We start from the raw sequence: 21,360 nt of genomic DNA on the forward strand, positions 1-21,360 counted from the left end.
CTGTATCTTTTTGGCAAGTTAAGTAGCAGGATGATGTATTTTAATGTTGTATTTATGTTTAATTGAGTCAAAACGTAGCAAGTTAATATTTCTGGGAGTGTGCTGCTGGAAAACCGCCTGGTTGAGTTCTGTGAGTTAATAAGTTAAAATAGAGGCAGATCATTAAATACACTTCAACAGAGTTTGTCTTTAAAGAAGAAAAAATTAAACGTGTTATTCTCTGGCCACGCCCACAGCGCGTGGCTTTTTGCAACTTCATCTTTGAAGCGGCGACTTATGTGTGTGTTTTTTTAAAATTGTAATCCTGTATGAGTGTTATTTATTAAAAAGGGCAACTTGAGTAGTGATAGTGTTCCCGCTGTGTAACGGCTTTTGGTGACGTCGCGGACGGGGCGTTACCGTGAAGATGGCGGAGGCTGCGGACACACCACAACACCGGTTTTTCTGTCACGGTTGTAAAAGTGAAACAAACCCCAAACTCCCGGTAAGTCCCGTTAGAGAGCGGTTTGTTTATTCAGCTCGTGCTGCTGTAAATGATTCACGCGGACATTGAGGGACGTCTTCAGGTGTTCGGCACTTGTTATTTTTAAACTTGCAAAGTTAGTGAAGTGATATATTTCACTTTGCTCTCAACTTCAAACGAGTGGGAAGCACAAACGCTCACGTATGACCGCCTGTGTGCGGTTGTTTATTTGCGCCGAGAGAGCCAGAGAGAGATAGAGAGAGTAAGATCTGGTGATTCACGTTGCCATATTTAGCCGCACCACTGTTGGCGACAGTCTGTGTCCAGTTGTCTTCTGTCATCTGCGCGCGTGAGACGTGGGAGGGGCTGGCTGGGGGCTCTACGTGCACCAGCGGGGCTCCCAAAGCCGCCAACGCGCCTCTAACCCACTTCAGCCCGAGATGTTTGGCCCGCTTGTTGTCTCAGTGTAGCCCAACTGAAAAGTGTAACTCATTAACTGGCTGGAGATGAAACCCTCCTGGGGGGGGGGGGGGGCTGTTAGCGCGGCTGTTGTGCAGCTGTTGTGCAGCTGGTGTGTGTGTGTGTGTGTGTGTGTGTGTGTGTGTGTGTGTGTGTGTGTGTGTGTGTGTGTGTGTGTGTGTGTGTGTGTGTGTGTGTGTGTGTGTGTGTGTGTGTGTGTGTGTGTGTGTGTGTGTGTGTGTGTGTGTGTGTGTGTCCAATATGTCCAAAAATATGTGGACAATCATGCAGATACATTTATATATATATATTTTTTAATCCTATTTTTGTCTTTTCTTTTTAAAGCCTATATACATATATATATATAAACAATGGCCCCGGGTTGATATCAGCCGGTGACCTATACAAATATATATATATATATACTTTTGTATAGGTCCCCGGCTGGAATCAACCCGGGGCCATTGTAATAACATTGAGCCTCAACACTAACTCACAAACTCACTTGTGTGCACGTTTATGTACATCCTGGTGTCCCAGTGGTTAAGATACCATATAAATGCAATGTACTGGTTTGATTCTAGCTTGCACCCTTGTTACAGAAATGGACTGGAGCTCTTACTGTGGGCCTTATTAACACCAGTGGCGACTTCACTGATGCTCTGTGGTAGAATGAAAGCAAACGTTGAACCAATTTCACCATAAAATGAATAAATACATGCGGCAGAGATGTCAGAAATGTGGCAGATAACTGTATATTTAGCTATGTTAGTTATGAAATACTGTAAGATACTGTTATATAGACGCATTCAATTTACAGCAATTAATTATCATGACTGGTCCCAACAGCTTGTCTAACGCTTTACTAGAAGAATGGAGGCGGTTAGAGCAGCTTAATCCTCAAAGATATGGATTGAACTCGCATTCTTTTGGTCTTTCAGTGGATGTTTTCTTTTCTTCCCTTTTAGGATTTCGTCTGCCCCAGATGTGAGTCTGACTTCATTGAGGAGGTGACAGAAGACTCCAGGTACAGCTGTTAACATGTACAGTTCTTTATACTACAAGTGCTTTATCAAATGTTTTAAAGCATACTCCTACGTATAAACATTTACGATGGTCTCTGTAGCGGCAGTGTCAGGCTCTTAAGAGTTATGTTTGTCATTTCTCACCACTAATATTAGAAGCAATTTTGTTTGTGCTGCTTAGCCTCCTGCAGAACAGCCCATCAGTGGTCAGTGAGAACTCCAACGCGTTCTCAGAGGTATGCCCTTGCACATGGCATTACAAAAAAAAAGTTTGACACATGACTTGGTCTCTCTCCAATTTATGGCAGCTGCTGTTTATGGAGCGCTCCGCTCTGCTGTCTCATCCGCCCTCTTCGGAGTCGGAGCCAGATGACAGCGAGCAGGTATCTGCAGGTCAGAGCTGCCCTTCCTCAATGTTGCCGGGCGCCGCTGAGGAAGCAGAGTCTCCTTCCCAGCCTGAACAAGAGAGGTCGCCCAGGCCTGAACAAAGGCCCGCAGTGGAAGGGTGTGTGGACACGGTACACAGAAATATCACCAGTGTGTACTGAAAAAATACTTATTTCTGTTTATGTCTTGTCATTTGCAGTGCAAGGAAATCAAGACCACCAACATACATTTAATGAACAGAAACAACTTTTATAGTAGCTCCATGTTTATCAGTTTCTACACGTTTGGATCTCTTCTTTAGAGAAAAACCTAATGGAAGCATTTCCTTATGTGGGATTGACTTCAAAAGGTGATGTAGTCAGGAGAGCTTAAGCTTCCATACAGATGGATCTCTATGTACATTAATTATTTGGTATCAGTATCAGTAACAACGTATATATATATAATATATTTGTATATATATATATTTTATGTAGATATATATATATATATATAATATATTTTTATTTATATATTTTATGTAGATATTTATATATATGTATATATATATATTTATTTATATATTTTATATATATATTATTATTATTATATATATATAATGAAGGACTAGCATGAATTAAACTGCTGTGAATACAGTAAAGTGTGAGTCCAGTAACGCAGACATCGTCTGTTTTTTGCCCTTTCAAGGATGGTGCACCAGTTCTTGGCCGACCTGTTTGCCAACAATGGAAACCCTGGTGCTGCAGCAGCTGCACTGTAAGCGCTTTTTAATTTTTTAGATTCACATCATTTACTTTTGATTTCATCTAGCGCGTGGTGTGATAATACCCTCCCTCCCTCCTCTGCTTTCTTTCTGTTTGTTTCAGATCCAGCATGTTACAGCTGCACTCAAACCCCGGGGATTATGCGTGGGGTCAGGGGGGTCTGGATGCTGTCATCACAGAGGTCAGTGGCATCAGAGGTGGCGATTTCTAAACTTTCAGAGTGGTTCCATCCTCCTCCTTTGTTTTCTTCCCTCCTGATCCACCTTTTGTAATGAAACACAAAACCCCAAAAGCCATCAAGTTACAAGCTGCTCTTATTCTCTTGTCTCTCGTGCCTTCGTTCCCCCTCTCTGCCCCCCATGTCTCCTCTGTATCCCTACTTCCTTCTCTCCCTCACTAGTTGTTAGGACAGTTGGAGTGCAAAGGTCCTCCCCCTGCTGAAGAGGAGATGATATCATCGCTGCCAACAGTCTGTATCTCTCAAGAACAGACAGGTAGCAGTTCCAGCAACGCATACTGCACACATCTCTTTCCCTCTTATTTCCCTTCCCTTCTCATTTCCTCCTTCCTTCCAGCTGTCCTTTTATCTTTCTCTTTTCCTCCCCTCTGATATCTTCCCTTTACTCTTTTCGCCCTTGTTTCTGTTCTTTCCTCGTCTTTAAGCTCTCTTCATCTCATCCTGCTTCTCCTTTCCTCTTGTCTTCCCATTCTTCCTATTTTTCCTTGCTTCCTATCTTTTGTGTCCCCTATCCATTTTATCGCTATACTTTCATTCCCTTCTCCAATACATTCGTCCTCTTTTCTAGTTACAAGAATTAGTAAGTAATTCATAAATATCTTTGGTCCTGGATTCTTGGAAGCTGCTAAATCTTAATTCACACATAATTTAACTGGGTTATCTAAATAAAATTACACTTCATACTTTAGATACACGCCATACACTTTTATTTTTACATTTCCTTTATTATTTAAATTATTTAATGCAATATGTCCTGACCTTCTATTTTATTTTATTGTATATATGTAAACGTTGATGCTGCTGCTTCGAGAAATTTCCCTCTGGGGATGAATAAAGTAATATCATATCTTATTACAAAAGTATTACTGTGTTACACGCTGAAGGATGAACCTAAAATGTTCTGATGTGTTTTCTCTATCTGCTTCTCTCTGAATGTTTCTCATACTTCCCGTTGTACTTGCTCGTCTCCCTCAGACTGCAGACTGCAGTGTCCGGTTTGTAGGGAGGAGTATTCATCAGGTGAACCCGTCAGGAAGCTACCGTGCCTCCATTACTTCCACAGTGAATGTATAGTACCTTGGCTGGAACTGGTAAGGACAGGGGGGGGGGGGGCGCGTGGTCAGGGGCTTAGGGGGCTTTTACATTTCTCATGAAGGTTTGAAGTAACACACACATCCTGAATTGAGGGTTGTGACGACAACACAGAAACATGTTTTGTGTCCCAATGTTTTTATACCTCTGCGGCTTGCGAGAGAGCCGTGGCCGCAGGGTTTGGTGTTCCAGATTTGTTGGGTTGGCCCCACCGGTCCATTTGAGGCCCCTCCGGTCCATTCTTGGGAACAAAATATCTCAGGAAAATCGGAAGAGAATTTCTTCAACTTTGACTCAAGAACTAATTGAATAATAATAATACATCCGTAAATAACTAATTCTGATAATTTCACACTGATGTCTAATGGGATAAATTGATGAAGTGATGACTTTTAGGATATATATGGACGTAGATTGCAGCATGACTGGTTAGCGGAGGCAATTTATTCTCAGGTTGTACTGTATGATGTTATACCACAGACTTTTTGCCTGCAGATTAATACGTTTTCCCCTCTCGCCCACAGCATGATACCTGCCCAGTGTGCCGAAAAAGCCTCGGCGGTGTTGATAACAGCCTGCCGCCCACATCGGAACCCCCAGAAGCTCGCTCCATCAGGACGGAGCTACAGGAGAACCAGGCGATCTGAGAAACGAGCCGAGCTACTCTACCTCCTTTTACTGTTTTCAAGAGACGCTTCTCACCACGGAACTTTTCCTCCGCACTGACTGCTTTTAAATAAAATACCTCACATGCGTCACCGTGACAACTCTTACTTAATTCATCCCTGCGAAGGACGTTTATGTTCTCTTTCCCAAATTTTTTTTAAAGCTACTTAAGAGCGGAGGAGAGGGGGATGAGGGGGGTTGTCCTTCTTGCTACACGGCCCTCTTTAGTGGTTTCCTGAATGACTGACTTTGATGTCATAATCACCGCTGAGCTGCTTGTGATCGTCAGAGCGATGGGAATTCACAGAGTTATTAAGTATCACGTTCGTATTAAAGCTCTAAGATGATTTCTTACTGCAGAATATTTATTGTTTTCCCACCCAATCTGATTCAGCATTGATCTCTTCTTTACAATAAAGCCTCCTGTGATCCCTACGACAGCTCCTCCTTAAATAATCTTAAACCTCAGTAGAAACATGTACTCGAATATGGAAGAATATGTGAACTACAGTGCAATATAGCCTAATCCAATGAAATGTGATCTAATACAAATGACAGTGAGCAGCATTAAGTTGACAGGAATATAAAATATACACCTCTGTTTCAATACAGTAGTAATTGTATGCTATGAGGAAGAATACAGCGGTGTAGAATATAGTGCTGAGATAAGTCAGTCAGTCGAATGAGAGAATGTATCACCTATTTTGAGAATTTATTAAGTCATTTATTAAGCAAAAACGCCAAACATGTTGGTTTCAGCTTCTCAAATGTAGGGATTCTGCACTTTAAATTGATGATTTAATTTGTTGGACTGTTCATCAGACAACCAGCACATGTAAGAACTTTTATCACTTTGCACTTTGGGTGACTTGTGATTGGTTTATATTTTTTTAGACATGTCAATTGGTCTGAGAAAGTCATGAACAGATTCATTAATAATGACAATAAGCAGTTACAGCCTGAATATAATAGATGACTAATAAAGCATAGTTGAATATATTGTATTCTATATATAGCAGCTAAATAAGACAATAGAATATAGCACTGCAACTTATGTTTTTTATTATTAAGTAGTGTATTTATCAACACATGATTTATTGAGATTATTTTCACATTTTCTTTCTGACTCATTGTTCAAAACCCCAAAACATTTTTTTAATGACAAACGCAGCAAATCCTTTTTGTTTTGTTTGTAGTATAAATCACAAAAATAATACATTGTAACGAAAAACAATAGGATTACTTTAACATTAATAAGCGGATCGATTAGTGGACTAATAGCTTCAACCGAAAAAAATAATTGACATCCTTCTGGAGAAGAATTATTTATTTATAGGCTGGTGCTCCCGCCTGTAGGCTATGTTGGCGCGCGGTGTAGCAGCTGGCACCGGGCACCGGGCACCGGGCACCTCTGGGTGACAGGTGACTGGTGCAGAGCAGCGACGACGCCGCTAACCGGCAGAGAACTCCCAAAGTCACCGAAAACAGACACATAATAAAAAATACAATCTTTTTTTGTGTTGGTCAATGACCGGGGACCGCAAGAACCGACCGACATTTGCTCTCCTCTCCTCTGCTCTCCCCCTCCTCGGTCCTCCGCCTCCTCCTCCTCCTCCTCCTCCCTCCCTCCTCTCCGGGACTGAGAATGCCCGTGCTGTACTGACACAGTAGCGATACGGGCTGAGGAGACATGGAGGCCCAATTAACGAGAGAGGCCCGTGCTGACACATCCCGGCCTAGCTAACGGCGTGTCGGACTGGGTTTAGGAGCATCTCGGGAGATATTGCGGATACCAGTTGCTGTAAGGAAAAAGGATTTTAACACCGAGGAAGAAGAAATAGAAGGATATCCATTTCGGGTCTCTGTTGATTCAACGCAGCCGCCATTTTGTTGTCAGTTAGTGTTTTTTTAATAACCTACACGGCGCTGCAGCTCTTATTTTATAACCGCTGGGATTTAATTCGCCACGTTTCGTCCGCTCGCGTTTCCGTCGACTCATTTGTGCGTTTGTCTCTGAACCCATGTCGGAGGATTTTTTTTAGCGGCTTAGCTGACATGCTAGTGCATCGCTAGCCCGCCGTAGCTGAGATGTAGTAACACGAGTGCCTCCGAGAACGTGACAGAGATGTGAGATTATGTGCATCACTTGTCCGCTGTCGTGTCACATTCGCACGGTTTACAGGACCGGTGTGAAAGCTGGAGGTGTGTGCCTCTCGCGTGGAGGGTAAAGCTGTGCCGGGCGACATTGCCCAAATCGCCCTCCAACAGGCTGCTGATAGATGGCTAGTTAGCTGCTGCCAGGTGCCATTGATCCAACCGGAGCCCGGGCTGTCTGTTATTGGACGTGATGGCAGCTACAATAGCGTGTTACTAAATAAACATCACGCTTTCGCAATGCACGGGTTAGATGAAGAGCCATGCCTATTTACCCATTTGACTGTTATTATCCGAAACAATGTGGAAACCCATATTTTATTTTATTTTGGGGGGTGTGGGGGGGGGGGGGGCTGCTTTACATGCTGACACTCAGTTTACACTAAAGCAACTTTTGTGTTTTGGAGGTGGCAAGGTTAACGATTTATTTTTGTACGCAGTCAAGATTTGAGAGCATTGATTTTCGATTGTGATTTTTGTTCGGCTGCTACTTTGTTATAACGTATTTGACTAATCTGAAAATAGCACCAGTATTTGTTATGCAATTGTAGCTCTGAGAGTTGCTTTAGCTGTGCCATTAAGGACACCACTGAAACAGCTCACAACTGACATGTTTCATGTTTTGTATTTTTGGGGCAATTCAGGACTTAAAAGATCAAATATGTGGCCACCACGTTGATGCACACGAAGGGAGGACACAGAGCCAAATAATGTGAACGCCGTTTCTGGACAATTACAGAGGTGAGTGCACAGATGGATATGAGAGGTGTTTGATGTGTTTGATGATTTATTGCAAGCAGATTGCTCACTGTCACTGTTATCGGTGCCTCCAGCCGATTATAATCTCATTATTACGTGTCAGAAGCTAAATTACTCCTTGACTGCATTGCATGCTTTACAGTGTCACCTGGATCTACCAGAGCAAGTGTCTAGAGCCGGATTTCCTTCTGATTGAGACAGTAATTATGAGTGTGACTAAACGGGGATGCATTTGCTGAGTGAATACGAGGAAATGCAAGGTGATTCTTAAGGGGCAGTTCTGACTGTACAGGAAACCGAAAGCGATCACGGTTTATTCCGGTTTGTTCAGCCCTCCGCCAGCCACTTTTTTGGTTGTGCATCATATGAGGGAAAGTGTTAGTTATTTAAATGTAATCCACGCATTGTATGCAGTGTATTCATTTGAAAGCAGTTAAAAACACGAGGCACTTCCCCCGGGCTGCTCCAGATGTGTGGGATGATGTCAGGGTGCTGCTCTGACTGACACCTGTCATCCCCCTCCTTTATTGTAGCTGCCTCTTTCGTTGAAGACCATGGAGTGTTATTGAAACTTGTTCGAGCATGTTCGATGAGACAAATAATTTGGTAGTAGTAAAGGAATTTGGCTGCCACCCCCCTGAAGCACAGCAGCAGACTAATGGAGTAAAAGCCCTAGGAATGACACCGGCCAGCCCTCATGTGAGTGATGTGGGGGGTGGGCTGGTTGGATACTATTGCTATGGCCAAAGGGGAAATCAGCAGTTATGAACAACGTGTGCAAAAGTGTGGAGGGGGGGGAGGGAGTGAGGGGAGGAAAGTAATGGGAGGGGGCTCTGGAAGTTGTTTACTACATCTCAGCCTGCTTTGCCATTCCAGGTCGTTGGCCTGATATTGATTAGTGATTCTAATGTTCTTTATTTTAATACGTTTCAATGGGTTTTATGTGTCCTATCTTTCTCCTTTAGCTCTTGTTTTTTTCTCTGAAAGTTAATGCAGACTGATATCTCTCTTTAAAAAAAAAAAAGGAGAAAAAAGTGGTGCTGTCATTCTCGTTGTTTTCAGCATGACTGTGAAAAACTAAATGACTGTTCAGTGCCGGTAACTGCTTTGTAAATGTAAAAGGACCGCGATGCTAAACACGAACATGAAGTGCTTTAGTGTTTCGAATCACACGTTAGAAAGGGATTCGTCCCAGTGTCGGCTCATTTACAGGAGAACAAGTGCCAGTAAATGGCCTGGCGTAGCTCGTTCGAGGTGAGGGGAATGTTTTGGCTCTCTGGGCGGCGTTTCTCAAGACTTGTATCAGTCGCCTCTCAAAGAGTTTGGTACTTTAGAGACTTATTTTTGGCATAGCTGCTGTCAGGGTGGAAGCAGTATCAGCGCTTCGTATAAAAGAATGAGGAGAACATTTGTCACTCTGAGAGAGAACACAGGGAGAAGGGGAGTTGGTGTGTGTGTGTGTGTGTGTGTGTGTGTAGGGGGGTACAATGTGTTTTTGATTTAAGTAGGAACACTGACTTTAGTTTTTGTGCTCTTATTACTGCTTTCTAAGTTTGCGAAATAGAGGCGGAAAAGCTTAGGGACGACGGTAAAAGAACACAGACAATTGATTGAGTGTTGAAGAACATGGGGAGGTGTGATTTGAGTGTGGTATGTGTAGCGAGGGGGAGTCTGCAGTTTTGAGGCGAAATCGAGTGAGTAATTGACGTAAACACAGAAAAAAGGGCGTGGGGGAACTGCAGGCCAAGCTCCCAAAGTCGGGCTGCGATAACTGTGTGGTTAAACAAAAATAAAAAATCCCTACTACTGTTTTCCACAGTCGTAATCCAAAACAAACATCGTCTACGACTCTGTAGGGCAGATTTATTTTTTCTCTTGCAGTGACACTTTAGTGATGTGTCGACTTGTATGACTTTCCTTCGGCTCCATTAAGTGGCTCCTTTAGTGCTTTCCACTAATGTAGGGCGCAGAGAAAACCGCCGGCACGTTGACGCTCTATCACTCACTCTCGGTTGCTGCTGGCGAAGGCTGGGAAAGGCGGTCGGATCCTCTGTCTAGTCCCAGAGGGCCCAATGTGCTGAGGTCACAGTTCTGAATTGCCTCCAAATGACTTCATCCAGAGAAAGCACCTGCTCGGGGGTGAATCCGCATTAAATCACTCAGTGACCATGGGGAGCGGGAGACAACTTCATTGAATTGGGCTGTCCTCGAAGGAGCACAATTAAGAAACATGCTGCTGTGCTAACGTAGGGTATGAGCATTTGGCCGCCATCACAGGATTCAGTTTCCACTGCAACTAATGAGGGAACTTGAGGAATTGCTCATCTGGCATCTTGTTTTGATACACCCTGGAAGGATGTGGCGGCACTGTGGTATTAACTATTGACTTTGGACTGCATGGGCTTCTGAGTTCCAAGTCCTTGAACCTAAATTTACATTTCTCACGTAGAAAAGCCGTAGCTGTATAAATAGGTCACGTATTGTTGCAGACTGAGGACGAACACACCATTACAAAGTCACCCAGACAGGATGAAGGACAGCCGATCTCCAAATGGATGATGCAAATGTTTGCTCTCCGTCTGCCTTCGCAGCGTCGTTCATTGTGAGACATGATATACTTCTCAGTTGTAGGGCGACGTTTTAAGATGTCACTTTTTGGTCGAAGTTCTGTGCTGCGGTGACTAATGTGAAATTTGTTTTTCCTTCCTCCGTCCTTTCTTTCCTTCTCTCGCCCTGCTCTACCTGTCTTTACTCCAACAGTTGAAGGAGAAAAGAGGGCTGGACTGCCAAGGAGGGATAGAAGCCACCGCAAAACAAGGAGAGCTTCACCCTCACCGTTATCCCCCTCCCCCTTTCCCCCTTAACCCCTCTCCCATCCCCCAACAAACACTTTACCTGGTATCCACCACATCCCTTCCTTAGTAAACCTGCACTTCTCCAAAAGTTCTTATGGATCCGAAAAATCAGGTGGGGACTGCAACTCCACCCCCTCCTCTCTCGGGTGTCCCCTCAGGGGAACAAGAGAAGGAGGTAGGGGGTGGAGAGAAAGAAGAACAGGAGGAGGAGGAGGAGAAGAAGAGAGACAGAGAGAAGGAAGGAGCTGTCGCTGCTGGTGCAGCAGCAAGTGGGCCAGGAGGTACCGGAGGTGACCAGTCCCATTTCTCCATCAAAGAGAGCAGCCTTTCCGAGGGCAATGTCAAGCTTAAGATTGGCCTTCAAGCAAAACGCATGAAGAAGCCCCCTAAGATCTTGGAGAGTTACGTGTGCCGACCGGCCTTCAGGGCCACCGTGAGGCACACGGGGCGTGGAGGAGGCGGTGCTCGTGGAAACCGTGCAGGGGCTACAGGTGATGGGGCAGGTATTCAGAGCCAGAGTCCACATGGCAGGGAAAAAGATAAGAAAGAGAAATCCAGTGTCAACAGGCCGGCCTCGTCATCTTCATCAACACCCTCTGCTAAAGCTCCTACGCCTCCTCCCCCCGCTCCTCCTCTCACCAGCACTAACACCCTGTCACCCACCCAAGTGAATGGGAGCACTCCGGCAAAAAGGGTAAGGAGGGAGAACAGTCAATTTATGTGTTTTGATTCATCAATAGATTAACTCTGCCACAAGTAAATATTCAGTATTAACAGCCAGCATGTTCACTGTATTATATTTATTCTATGTACATACTTGTGTACATTTACCGTACTTCCTAAAAATGGTATTCGTCTTGTCGCCAGTAAGGCAGTGTTCTGCAGAAAGGTTACCGCTGTAATGATCACTTTATGGCACAGATAAAGAGGAGAGCATAAATTGTTCTTTAGTTCTCTTTGTTTTCTCTGTTGGCCTGTCCCTATTCACCATTCACCGCCCCCTCCAATCTCCCTTCGTCTGTGTCATCTATCCTCTGTCTCTGTACGGCCATGTGCTCTCCACCCCCCTCCACCGCATGACCCCGTCTCTAGCTCTCCCTTTCTGTCCCCGATCTGACCCTGATAAGTGTTATTGAGCCGAGTCTAACTTTACGCCCGAGCATGGCCGGGAAGCAGCAAACAGAAAATCTTATCAATGGATTGCATTTTGTAAAGGGGTACAACAACATATTTTTGATTGATAGTTTGTGTTTCTAGCTGGGGCCGTCTCTGGTCAGATGTGTTTGGTTCAGCAGTACCATAGCTGCTCTAAATGTTGACATGTTTCTCTCAAATTTGTCATAAGATATCGCTGTATGACTTTAGTTCAAACTTTGTGCATACATGCATTTATAAATCCATTTAATATAGACATTTGACAGTGTATTTACTTAATGTCATTAAAAAAATAAAAAAACTCATCAGTAAACCCGCCATAATTTACTTGCCATCATTAACTTGCCATCTCGTTCTTTGTTTTCCAGGGTTCACCAAAGATGGATTGTAAGTCTGATACAAAGCCAGACACAAAAGCAGCGGCCGCCACCACTTCTGAGAGATCCCTTAACCTTCACCGCCCTCCACCAGACAGCAAAACGCATCCATCTGGGAAGAAAACACCAACTCTTCAACCCAACCCCCGGACATCTTCACCTTCTCCACCACTACCTGCAAAGGAACCCAGCTTTGAAGCTCTTAAACCTCCTCAATGCACCTACAGCACTGAAAATCAGAGAGACAAGGACAAAAGTGTTCAAAATTCGGTAGCACCCAAAATCACTGAGAAATTAGCTCAACTCATAGCGACCTGCCCACCATCAAAGACCCCCAAACCAGCCAAACATACAAAGTTGGACCCCGCTCCCCCTCTCCCAATTTCAGGCTTTATGGCCCCCACAGCCAAGCAAAGAGACAGAGCTATGGCCAATAGGAACACATATTCAAGAGTGGTTCACCTTTCTCCACCACCTCCTGTGTCACGACCGCCTGGTCGGCCCTATGGTTCGAGAAGCAAGGACAGTGTTATGGAAAATTCCCCTTCCCTGACACCGCTGAGGCAGGAGGACACGGAATCGGATGAGAAAGCTAGTAGCAGCAGCGATAAAGTCATCGGCAACAGCAATGACTGCCTGTCAGCCATGACAACGGACTGCACCAATGACAACAGTAGCATGTCTACGCCTCAGTCACGTACAGGTCACAGCCTTCCACACAACACATCTTTGGCATCTTGTCCCCTTTCATCCTCTTCCACCAACTCGGCTGAGCAGAGGACAGTGAGTGCAGTGACTCACCTGGGCTCCCCTGCTCCCTCACAAGGACACCATGCACGAGAGAGTCCGGCCGTGGCAGAAGAAAGCAGTGCAAATAAGAGGGAGCAGGATATTGACGACCTTAGAGACTTAACCAAGTGCCCTCCTCAAACAGGAACAGGAAAACTAGAATGGAAAGACAAGGGAGCTAATAATCAGTCACTGCGAGTTGAGAGGGTGAAGAGCTCTAGTCCAAATAAGCGCAGTCCCAATTGGGATAGTAGCCGATCTGGTCGGACTAGCAGTCCCGCTGAGCCTGTGAGACAAAGGGCCTCTCCTTCACCGGAGCCGGATGATGACGAAGGTCCACTAACACCTCTGAGGGACGATTCTCCTGATTCATCCATAGACTCTCCAGCAGAGCAGGACAGCAAACCTCTTAAAAAACGCAGGGGAAGGAAAACCCGTTGGAGCCGTGTTATGGGCAAGGGGCAAGGTCAAAGAGTCGGTCTGGACAGTCACTTCGACCTGAGCAAAACCACCTTGCCTTTATCGTCAAGCTTGGTAACCCTGTCACTACCAGTTAAGAGACCTGTGGGTAGGCCTCCAAACCCAAATAAGGTCAGACCAAATCCTGTGTCACAAAGTCAAGTGTCACTGCTCTTCCCACCCCAGCCTAAGAAAAGAGGAAGGCCAAAGTCTATAATGCCACGGCTTGACGCTCTGGCCCGTGGGTGCCTTCCCAACAAGCAGGCTCCCTCTAAGGTCTTTTCATCTTTACTGAAGTCTAAAGAAGAGCAAGACCCCCCTGTTCTTCACCCGGAGGTGGACCTGAACCCCCCTAAACCTATGCCTAGAAAACGTGGACGCCCTAAGCGCCTTCCTCCTACCTTACCCCAAGAAGGTCAACCTCCCACGTTGGATCCAGAGGCAGGGGACATGGGAGACAAACGGTTTCGCACCAAAGGAAATGGGCAGCTTATCATGAAAACTATTATAGGCAAGATCAATAAGATGAAAAGTATGAAACGGAAGCGTATTCTCAGTCAAATATTGTTGGGCCCAAGACCAGAAGACACCCCTAAATGCCCCACCAATGTGGTGGTTAGCTCTGTGGAGTCTGCAACCCAATCATTGTCGTCCCTGGCTGCTTCTTTTGGGGGGAAACTAGGGCCACAAATTAATGTCAGTAAAAAGGGCACTATATACATGGGTAAGAGACGAGGCCGCAAACCAAAATCTGCAACCAATTCAACAGCTACAACACCACCTCAAGAACCTTTCCTATCTCCAAACACCACTTCCCCTCTCCATCACCATCAATTGCAGTCTCATCAACAGCACCAGCTCTCCTCGTCAGAGGTCTTTCCCTCTCCCTCCCTCTCACAGTCTAGCGGAGGCCACAGCCCCATCAGCGATGCCAGCTTTGTCGAGCCAGGCTCGGTGCACTTTTCAGGTCACTCTCACTATTCTAACCCCCATCATACCCACAACACGTTCTCTTTCCCTCCCCCAACCTTTTCCGCCCCTAATCCTCGCAACCCTGGGTCGTCTATGGCCACAGCAGCTTCCCAGAAAAAGTCCTCTTGCCGTGGTTACCAGCACCACCACCATTACAGGCAGCACTACCAGTATCATAAGCTTTCACCTTCTAGGCCCCTCCATCCCACCTCCCCTGCCCCTCTCAGTGAGCTAAAAGAAGCCACTCCGTCACCAGTCAGTGAGTCACACAGTGAGGAGACCGTGCCCAGTGACAGTGGCATAGGAACAGACAATAACAGCACCTCTGACCGTGGTGAGAAAGCTGGAGGCGTTGGTGGCTTGGGTGGAATTGGGATGCCGACTGGGACAGGCAGTGGATTATTAATGCCTGGGGTCATTGGTTCAGCTATGGGTCCAGGGGTGGGCCTTAATTCCAGAGGCAGGCGGCGTCACTCCGCTGTGCTCATGGAACATCCATCACCCTCTCCATCACCCCAAGGGGCAAGGTCGTCACCAGATCCCAGGAGACCTCATCCAGCAGCTCCAGCGTCCTCCATAATGGGACATAAGGACAAACATAAGCACAAGTGCAAACGCCGCACTCATGGGTGCCCCGGCTATGACAAGCTGAAGAGACAGAAAAGGAAACGCAAGAAGAAGTACTTGCAGCTGCGCTCCCGGCGGCATGACCCAGACTTTCTTGCTGAGCTAGAAGAGATTGTCGTGAGACTGAGTGAAATACGGATAGCACACCGTACCACTGGGCATCGGCTCGGCAGTGGTGTCGGCATAGCAGCAGGAACGAGTCGAGCTCCAGGGGTGGGAAGCAGAGCCAGTGGTGGCATAGGAAGCACAGGTGGCCCTCCTCCACATCATTATGTCCACAGGGATCTTCTGCCTACAATCTTCAGGGTAAACTTCGGCAGCTTCTACTCCCATCCTGCGTATTCCTGTGACCCGTTGCACTATGTTCGGAAACCAGACATGAAGAAGAAACGGGGGCGGCCTCCCAAACTGAGGGAGTCCATGTCTGAGGTTCCCTTTTTACCTGGGCTTGGATTTCCGCTCTCCAGTGGCGGCTTCTACCACCCCTCCTACAGCGTTCCCTACTCCTCTGGGCCCCTGGGTTTGGGGTATTACAGAGGCTATCCTCCAGCTAGCGCTCTGTATCCCCACCCACACCACCAGCCACCCCACACAGCCCCATCCCACCACTCTCACCACTCACCGTCCTTCCCTCCTCCTCCCCCCACATCTTACATGCATCATCACCACAATTCTCATCTCTTGCTGAACCCCTCTAAATTTCACAAGAAAAAACACAAGCTTCTCAGGCAAGAGTACCTTGGAGGAGGAAGATCGCCTGTCCTGTATCCACCCATGTCCTCTGAGCTATCCTTCAACTGGCACCACAAACACAAACACAGACACAAACACCGAGAGCGCGGTGCCGAGGAGGACAGAGAGGAAGCGGCAAGAGGAGGTTCAGCAAACCGGGCAAGTACAGGCGTTTCTGAGAGTGGAACATCAGGGAAAGGGGAGCGAGTTGGCGGTTTAGGAATGGCAGAGTCTTTACAACGATGCCGCTTTGGACGAGATCCTGCCGGCACCAGTGCCAGCAAGCAAACCGCTTCCACTTCTGCCAACTCCCCTTCTTCTTCCTCATCCTCATCTGCAGAAAGGTACAAGCGCAAAGAGAGCTCCATGTCCTGTCTAGGCCCCTCAATGCTTGCACTGGGCAGCAGCTCGAAAGGCCACCATCCAGTAGAGTCTTGGTTCAGGATGGGCAGCTCCAAGGCAAGCTACTCAAAGCTTTCACGGAGTCATGTGGCACCTGGACAGGGTCCCTTCACAGACGACCGGGCCGAAGACCTAGCAGGCTGCTCAGACAGCGAGGATGAGGAGCCTCTCAGTCCCACGGAGGATCTGGAGCCTGGAGCCCATGATTCTCCAAACCTTACAAATCTGTTTGCCTCTGCTCTCACCCGCACCACGCTGAAAGGGGGCAGGAACAGAAAGACTGAGGTGGTCACAGAGACGTCCACCTTCTCCCGCATTGACCGGCCGATGAGGAAGGACCGCTCAACATCAGCAGAAAGGAGAGAGTTAGGTAAGTCTAATTTTATCGAGTTTACTTTTATGAATATATAGTTTATTATATAGTAGGTCTTAGACATTCAAGTCACTGCATTCAATCCCATATCGTTGTATTAGGCCTACACACATTTCAGATTGACGAGCTATTCAGCACAAAATCAGTTTGGACCCAAATTAAATTTGACATTGTTAAAGGTTATTGGAGTCAATTGTGCACCAAATTCCTTTTCCAGAAATAGTTCTGTGTAAGCAGTTGTATCAAGAATGCTGTGGCTGAACATGATTGGCTGATGTCTGACGAGCTGCATGGTTTGGCACGGCTATCGTGGAACTAGCACAGCGTGATATCCATTAGATCCAGCACCGGTTCCAGGACTATGTATTTAGTCAACAACCGTTTCAGACATTGCCATATGGCGCAGCAAGTGTGCCCTCAAGGCGTGTGTGATCTCTGAGCAGTGAATATCCTGAAAATAGTGCTAAGAAGTTGTGTAGTGATTACAAATGATCCGTACCTCACTCAGGGTTCGACCAAACACAAGAAGATGATCTATTCTATCTCTGCATCCCTCTCAACGGGATCCACTCTGTACAAAGAAAACACGAGTGGGGAAAAAAGCCCCCTTGAAAGACAGTGACTTTGCCTGTGCTTCCACTGTCTGACATTTGGTCGCTCTTACTTGTGGTTACGGACTTGGCCAAAAAAAAGCATGCTTATTTACTTAAACGGGCTCCTCTGTGAGTGTGGGTAGTTGCAGTCGACCACAGTTGATATAGCATTCCTGCTAGAGCAAAAGGGGTGGAGTGTTTTGTTAACGTGCTATATTTAGCAGACCTTTCCCTCAAAAGCCCACAATGTGAGGCCTAGTGCTATCCTTCAGTACACCCACACCTGGGCTCAGCTCATGTTGCTGATGTAAGACCCAGCGCTGCAGCAAATGGCCTTCATCAGTGTCCCCTGACGAAGACTGGTGCGCTCATGTGAGTTTATGTGTGAGCGCCAGTCGGGTGGGTGTTTGTGTTTATGTGCTTGTTAACCAGTGAGATGTGAAGCTGTAAAGTCCCAGTTCAGGCAGACTGGTGCAGTTCAAACCACAGCAGGGTAATCCTGGATTAGAGCTCAGGAGTCGGGGTCATCTAGCGGTCGCAGACGCTTAAGGTAGAGGAGGGTGGGGAACAAGCTGGCACACGAGAAGTGGTGAAGGGTGGTCGTAGATAGATGCACAGTGACTGAAGTTGTAAATATATATATATATATATGTGTGTGTTTCTGTCAACCAGTGTTACCTGAGCCATATTCAACCTGGATGACAATTTGGTTCACACCATGCCCAATAACCATCATGATCACATGCCAAGCTGTTCACACATTACAGGGGAATGCAGGAGTAGTCATGTATTTTTTTAAACGGTTGTCCTCTGATCAGCGTTTTAGTCGGCCATCCAACTTTGACCCCGTTTTACCCGGGGACTTGGGTCACAAGTATAATCCCTGATCTCACCGTGTCTAGTCTCTGAGGGTCGCTGGACATGGAACAAACCTCGTTCACTGATCCTCATGTCTCACACACACTGGTGGTGTTGATGGATGTATACCAGTAGTACAGTTAGTATAGATGCTTTAATCTAAATATATATTATTTGTAAGGATTCAGTTACAGGTGCTTTTTTGCAGCTTTTCCACCATAGACTTCTGAATCCTATTCCATTAAGTATTATACATTTACATGGAAACTCACCCAAATTCAGTCTAAACAGTCAGGATGTTCATCTTTATTTTGCAGTCGTGTTTCAGAGTAATGTAAATGAGCAAACAGGAGAAATTTGAATGTGCGAATGGAAAGAGATGTAAAGCAGCAATAGGAGAGAGAAAGTCAAGAGCAGCTAGGAAATAGTAATTAGATGACGAAAACTACTCTGTGTAACTTTGACTGCTTCAACCATTGAATTTGTGTTCCAGTCTGGTAAGATAACACAGTCTTTAAATGTGTATGAGCCAATTACTTGTTTTTAAATGTGTGAAACCGTTTCAAACAGTCTCACTTCAGCTCCAAACGGTTGTAAAAGTTGTAATTGATAAACCTCCGTGATAGACTTTGATTCAGTTTAGGAACAGCCTTCAGACAGTATCACACAGTTTGTGAACTCACCTTTCCTAATGAAACGTACAAATGCTAAGATTTGCTAGGAATGTATTCTGTGTGTTTTCATACTTAGTGCTACACAGATGCAGTATTAATTTCCTCTTGTTCTTTGACTAGGGTCATCATCAGGTATCCAGACGAGAGGCGTTGCTCTCTCGCCCCCTGAAGGGCTCGAAGGATCCATGCAGCACCACCGGCAGCAGCAGCACCATCACCAACCTTCACTATTTCACTCCCACGGCTCTGCTTCCTCCTCCTGCCTCTCCCCCTCCCAGGACTGTGGCCTAGATGCTTCCCTGCCCCACCACTCCCATCGGGCTCAACCATCCAAACACAGCCTGCACCACGTCAACAAAATCCTGCGTGCCAAGAAGCTTCAGAGACAGGCGCGCACAGGAAACAACGTTGTGAAGAAGAGGGGCCCCGGGCGTCCCAGGAAACATCCGTTACCCTCCCCGCCACCGTCCCCGCCACCGTCCCCGCCACCGTCCCCACCACCAGTGGTTGAGTTGAATCAGACCCGGCACAGAGACAGGGGGACGGAACGGCCAGCAGGTGGACAATGTTGCGAGGGGGACACTGTTACAGATGCTATTGAGGCGGTAGTCCAGGGTCAGCATCGAAAAAGTCAGAAGAAGAAGCGCTGGGATGGGGATGAGGACGAGGAGGAAGAGGAGGAAAAGGAGGAAAAAGAGGACGGGGAGGTAGAAATAACTGAGGAGCAATTGCCAGACAGAGAGGAGAACCTGGGCAACCTAGTACCACGGTCCAGAGCCGAGACAGGAAGGAGCTGGCTTTCTCAGGACGAGCTCCAGCACTTTCGTGGGTAAGCAACATTTCACCACACTGTTGCACATAAACCGTTAAACTTCCTTTCTCCAGCCTCAGCTGTGGGTCACTGAGCCCAATTCACCCTGAGTATTCATATTAGGATTCAATGCTGGTATTTAAAGGAACATTATTTAATCCAGTCCTCACTAGAAACCAAGACATGGTTCTGTTTTTAGCTCCATGGAAAGCAAGCCAGATGGCGACTGCTCCCCGGACCGCCCAGCCACCGTCTCCCAGGAACAAGCTCCGCCCCCCATACCCATACCTAGCCAACGCGAGAAGAGAGCGGCCAGACCTCCAAAGAAGAAGTTTCAGAAGGCGGGACTTTACTCTGATGTGTACAAGACCGAAGAGTGAGTTGCAAAGAAATGTTAAACTTCATCTCCTGATATTGACTCTTATTTGAGATCAATGCACCATATCCAGTGTTTCTAAAGTACTTGTAAACTGCCATTACATCCCACCATTTCTGTACGAAACCCTGTAGCCCCCGGAGTCAGCTTCTGCAGCTAAAGAAAGAGAAGCTTGAATACATACCTGGGGAACATGAGTTTGGATTGTTTCCAGCTCCTATCCATGTTGGTGAGTCAAATTTAATCACTTTTTCTCAATGCACTCCTATGTTATGGAATGTAACTTGTTAAAACAAGTTATTTATGTTTTTTGGTGCGGTTAATCAAGGTTTGACGTCATCATTCATGTTTCTATATGCTGAGGCAATACGTTGGCCTGCCTCACAAAGTTTGATTAGTCAGTAAATAAAAGCCACAACCGCTCTTTCTACTTCCGTCCATGTTCTACAAATACATGGCCTCAGGGGTTACTCATCAACACGCTCCAGATAACTCAATAAACCGGTTCTAGGAGATGGACCTTTCCCTTTTCAGAAACCACAGGCGTGTATATCAAGCTCTGGTAGATGACAAACTCAATATGTTTCATCAAGAGGTCACAAAGTGCTTTCCTCTTCTGTTTCAGTTTAATTTTCTTCTTCTAAATTTCCCCCGCTTTGTTTTTTCAGGGAAGTACCTGAGACAGAAGCGCATTGATTTCCAGTTGCCTTACGACATCTTATGGCTGTGGAAACATGATCAGGTGATTAATCGTGTTGAGCACTAAGTGGTTTTTAGGGTTTCCCCATGCTCACAGTGAATCATTATTGACAGGTAGTTCTGTTTATGTGTTTCAGCTTTACAAGAGGCCGGATGTCCCCCTTTATAAAAAGATCCGATCAAGTGAGTATCCGGCTTTGTTCCAGTTATTCAACCAGAGGCTAATGGGGAGCCTGATCAATTAATGGACATGCATTTCTGTGTGTTGCACTACGTTGGTCGTGTTGATGGTTGAAGTCCTTGTTATCAATTCCAAGCATTGTTTGCTAAACAGGAATTAAAAATGCTTGATGCTGTCACCCTTCATGAGTGTAAATGTAAAACTGTAATGCCCGGTTGTGTCACAGATGTCTACGTGGATGTGAAGCCTCTCTCTGGTTATGAAACCACGACATGCAGCTGTAAGCCGTGTGATGGCTCGACTGAGAAAGGCTGCCTGGATGAATGTCTGAACAGGTAAAGACGAACCTCGGCAAGCAATCGTGACTTTTTAAAAGTTTCCAGTTGGAAAATGTTGGTTATATTACAGAAATCAGTGCTC

General features: G+C 46.1%; 2 protein-coding genes across 6 annotated transcripts in view; both read left to right on the forward strand.

Moving 5' to 3' along the window:
* The first annotated feature begins 85 nt into the window (after positions 1-85).
* On the forward strand, positions 86-5,448 carry rnf115b (ring finger protein 115b). Of its 2 annotated transcripts, XM_056417463.1 has the most exons (9): positions 86-484; positions 1,891-1,949; positions 2,129-2,183; positions 2,256-2,452; positions 3,022-3,090; positions 3,201-3,279; positions 3,499-3,592; positions 4,312-4,427; positions 4,953-5,448. In XM_056417463.1, exons 1-9 carry the CDS (start codon positions 407-409, stop codon positions 5,073-5,075), a joined length of 870 nt encoding a protein of 289 aa, XP_056273438.1. In that variant the 5' UTR covers positions 86-406; the 3' UTR covers positions 5,076-5,448. The 2 variants fall into 2 exon arrangements, with proteins under 2 accessions (XP_056273438.1, XP_056273446.1); XM_056417471.1 differs by lacking the exon at positions 2,129-2,183 and having other exon boundaries at positions 2,256-2,465.
* Positions 5,449-6,727: 1,279 nt separating this feature from the next.
* The window catches only part of ash1l (ash1 (absent, small, or homeotic)-like (Drosophila)), a 28,812-nt gene continuing 14,179 nt past the window's right edge, over positions 6,728-21,360 (forward strand). For 2 of the 4 annotated variants that reach the window (XR_008832864.1, XR_008832869.1), the window contains exons 1-10: positions 6,728-6,895; positions 7,893-7,989; positions 10,768-11,556; positions 12,386-16,745; positions 18,994-19,702; positions 19,884-20,060; positions 20,195-20,289; positions 20,729-20,802; positions 20,897-20,942; positions 21,167-21,275. Coding sequence is in view for 2 of the 4 variants with exons in the window: in XM_056423139.1 (XP_056279114.1) it covers positions 10,957-11,556; positions 12,386-16,745; positions 18,994-19,702; positions 19,884-20,060; positions 20,195-20,289; positions 20,729-20,802; positions 20,897-20,942; positions 21,167-21,275 (6,170 nt within the window). In the remaining 2 variants the exon portion in view is untranslated. The remainder of the gene's footprint in view (positions 6,896-7,892; positions 7,990-10,767; positions 11,557-12,385; positions 16,746-18,993; positions 19,703-19,883; positions 20,061-20,194; positions 20,290-20,728; positions 20,803-20,896; positions 20,943-21,166; positions 21,276-21,360) is intronic. The other 2 variants (XM_056423139.1, XM_056423224.1) reach the window with 2 other exon arrangements.

Source organism: Pseudoliparis swirei, chromosome 1 (assembly GCF_029220125.1).
Source record: "Pseudoliparis swirei isolate HS2019 ecotype Mariana Trench chromosome 1, NWPU_hadal_v1, whole genome shotgun sequence".
Taxonomy (NCBI): Eukaryota; Metazoa; Chordata; class Actinopteri; order Perciformes; family Liparidae; genus Pseudoliparis; species Pseudoliparis swirei.

Excerpts from the sequence above, each read along its gene's own strand:
- rnf115b (XM_056417463.1), top strand. The coding sequence starts at position 407 with ATGGCGGAGGCTGCGGACACACCACAACACCGGTTTTTCTGTCACGGT. Across the intron at positions 3,280-3,498 it reads TGGATGCTGTCATCACAGAG|TTGTTAGGACAGTTGGAGTG; the intron begins GTCAGTGGCATC and ends CTCCCTCACTAG. Across the intron at positions 3,593-4,311 it reads TATCTCTCAAGAACAGACAG|ACTGCAGACTGCAGTGTCCG; the intron begins GTAGCAGTTCCA and ends CGTCTCCCTCAG.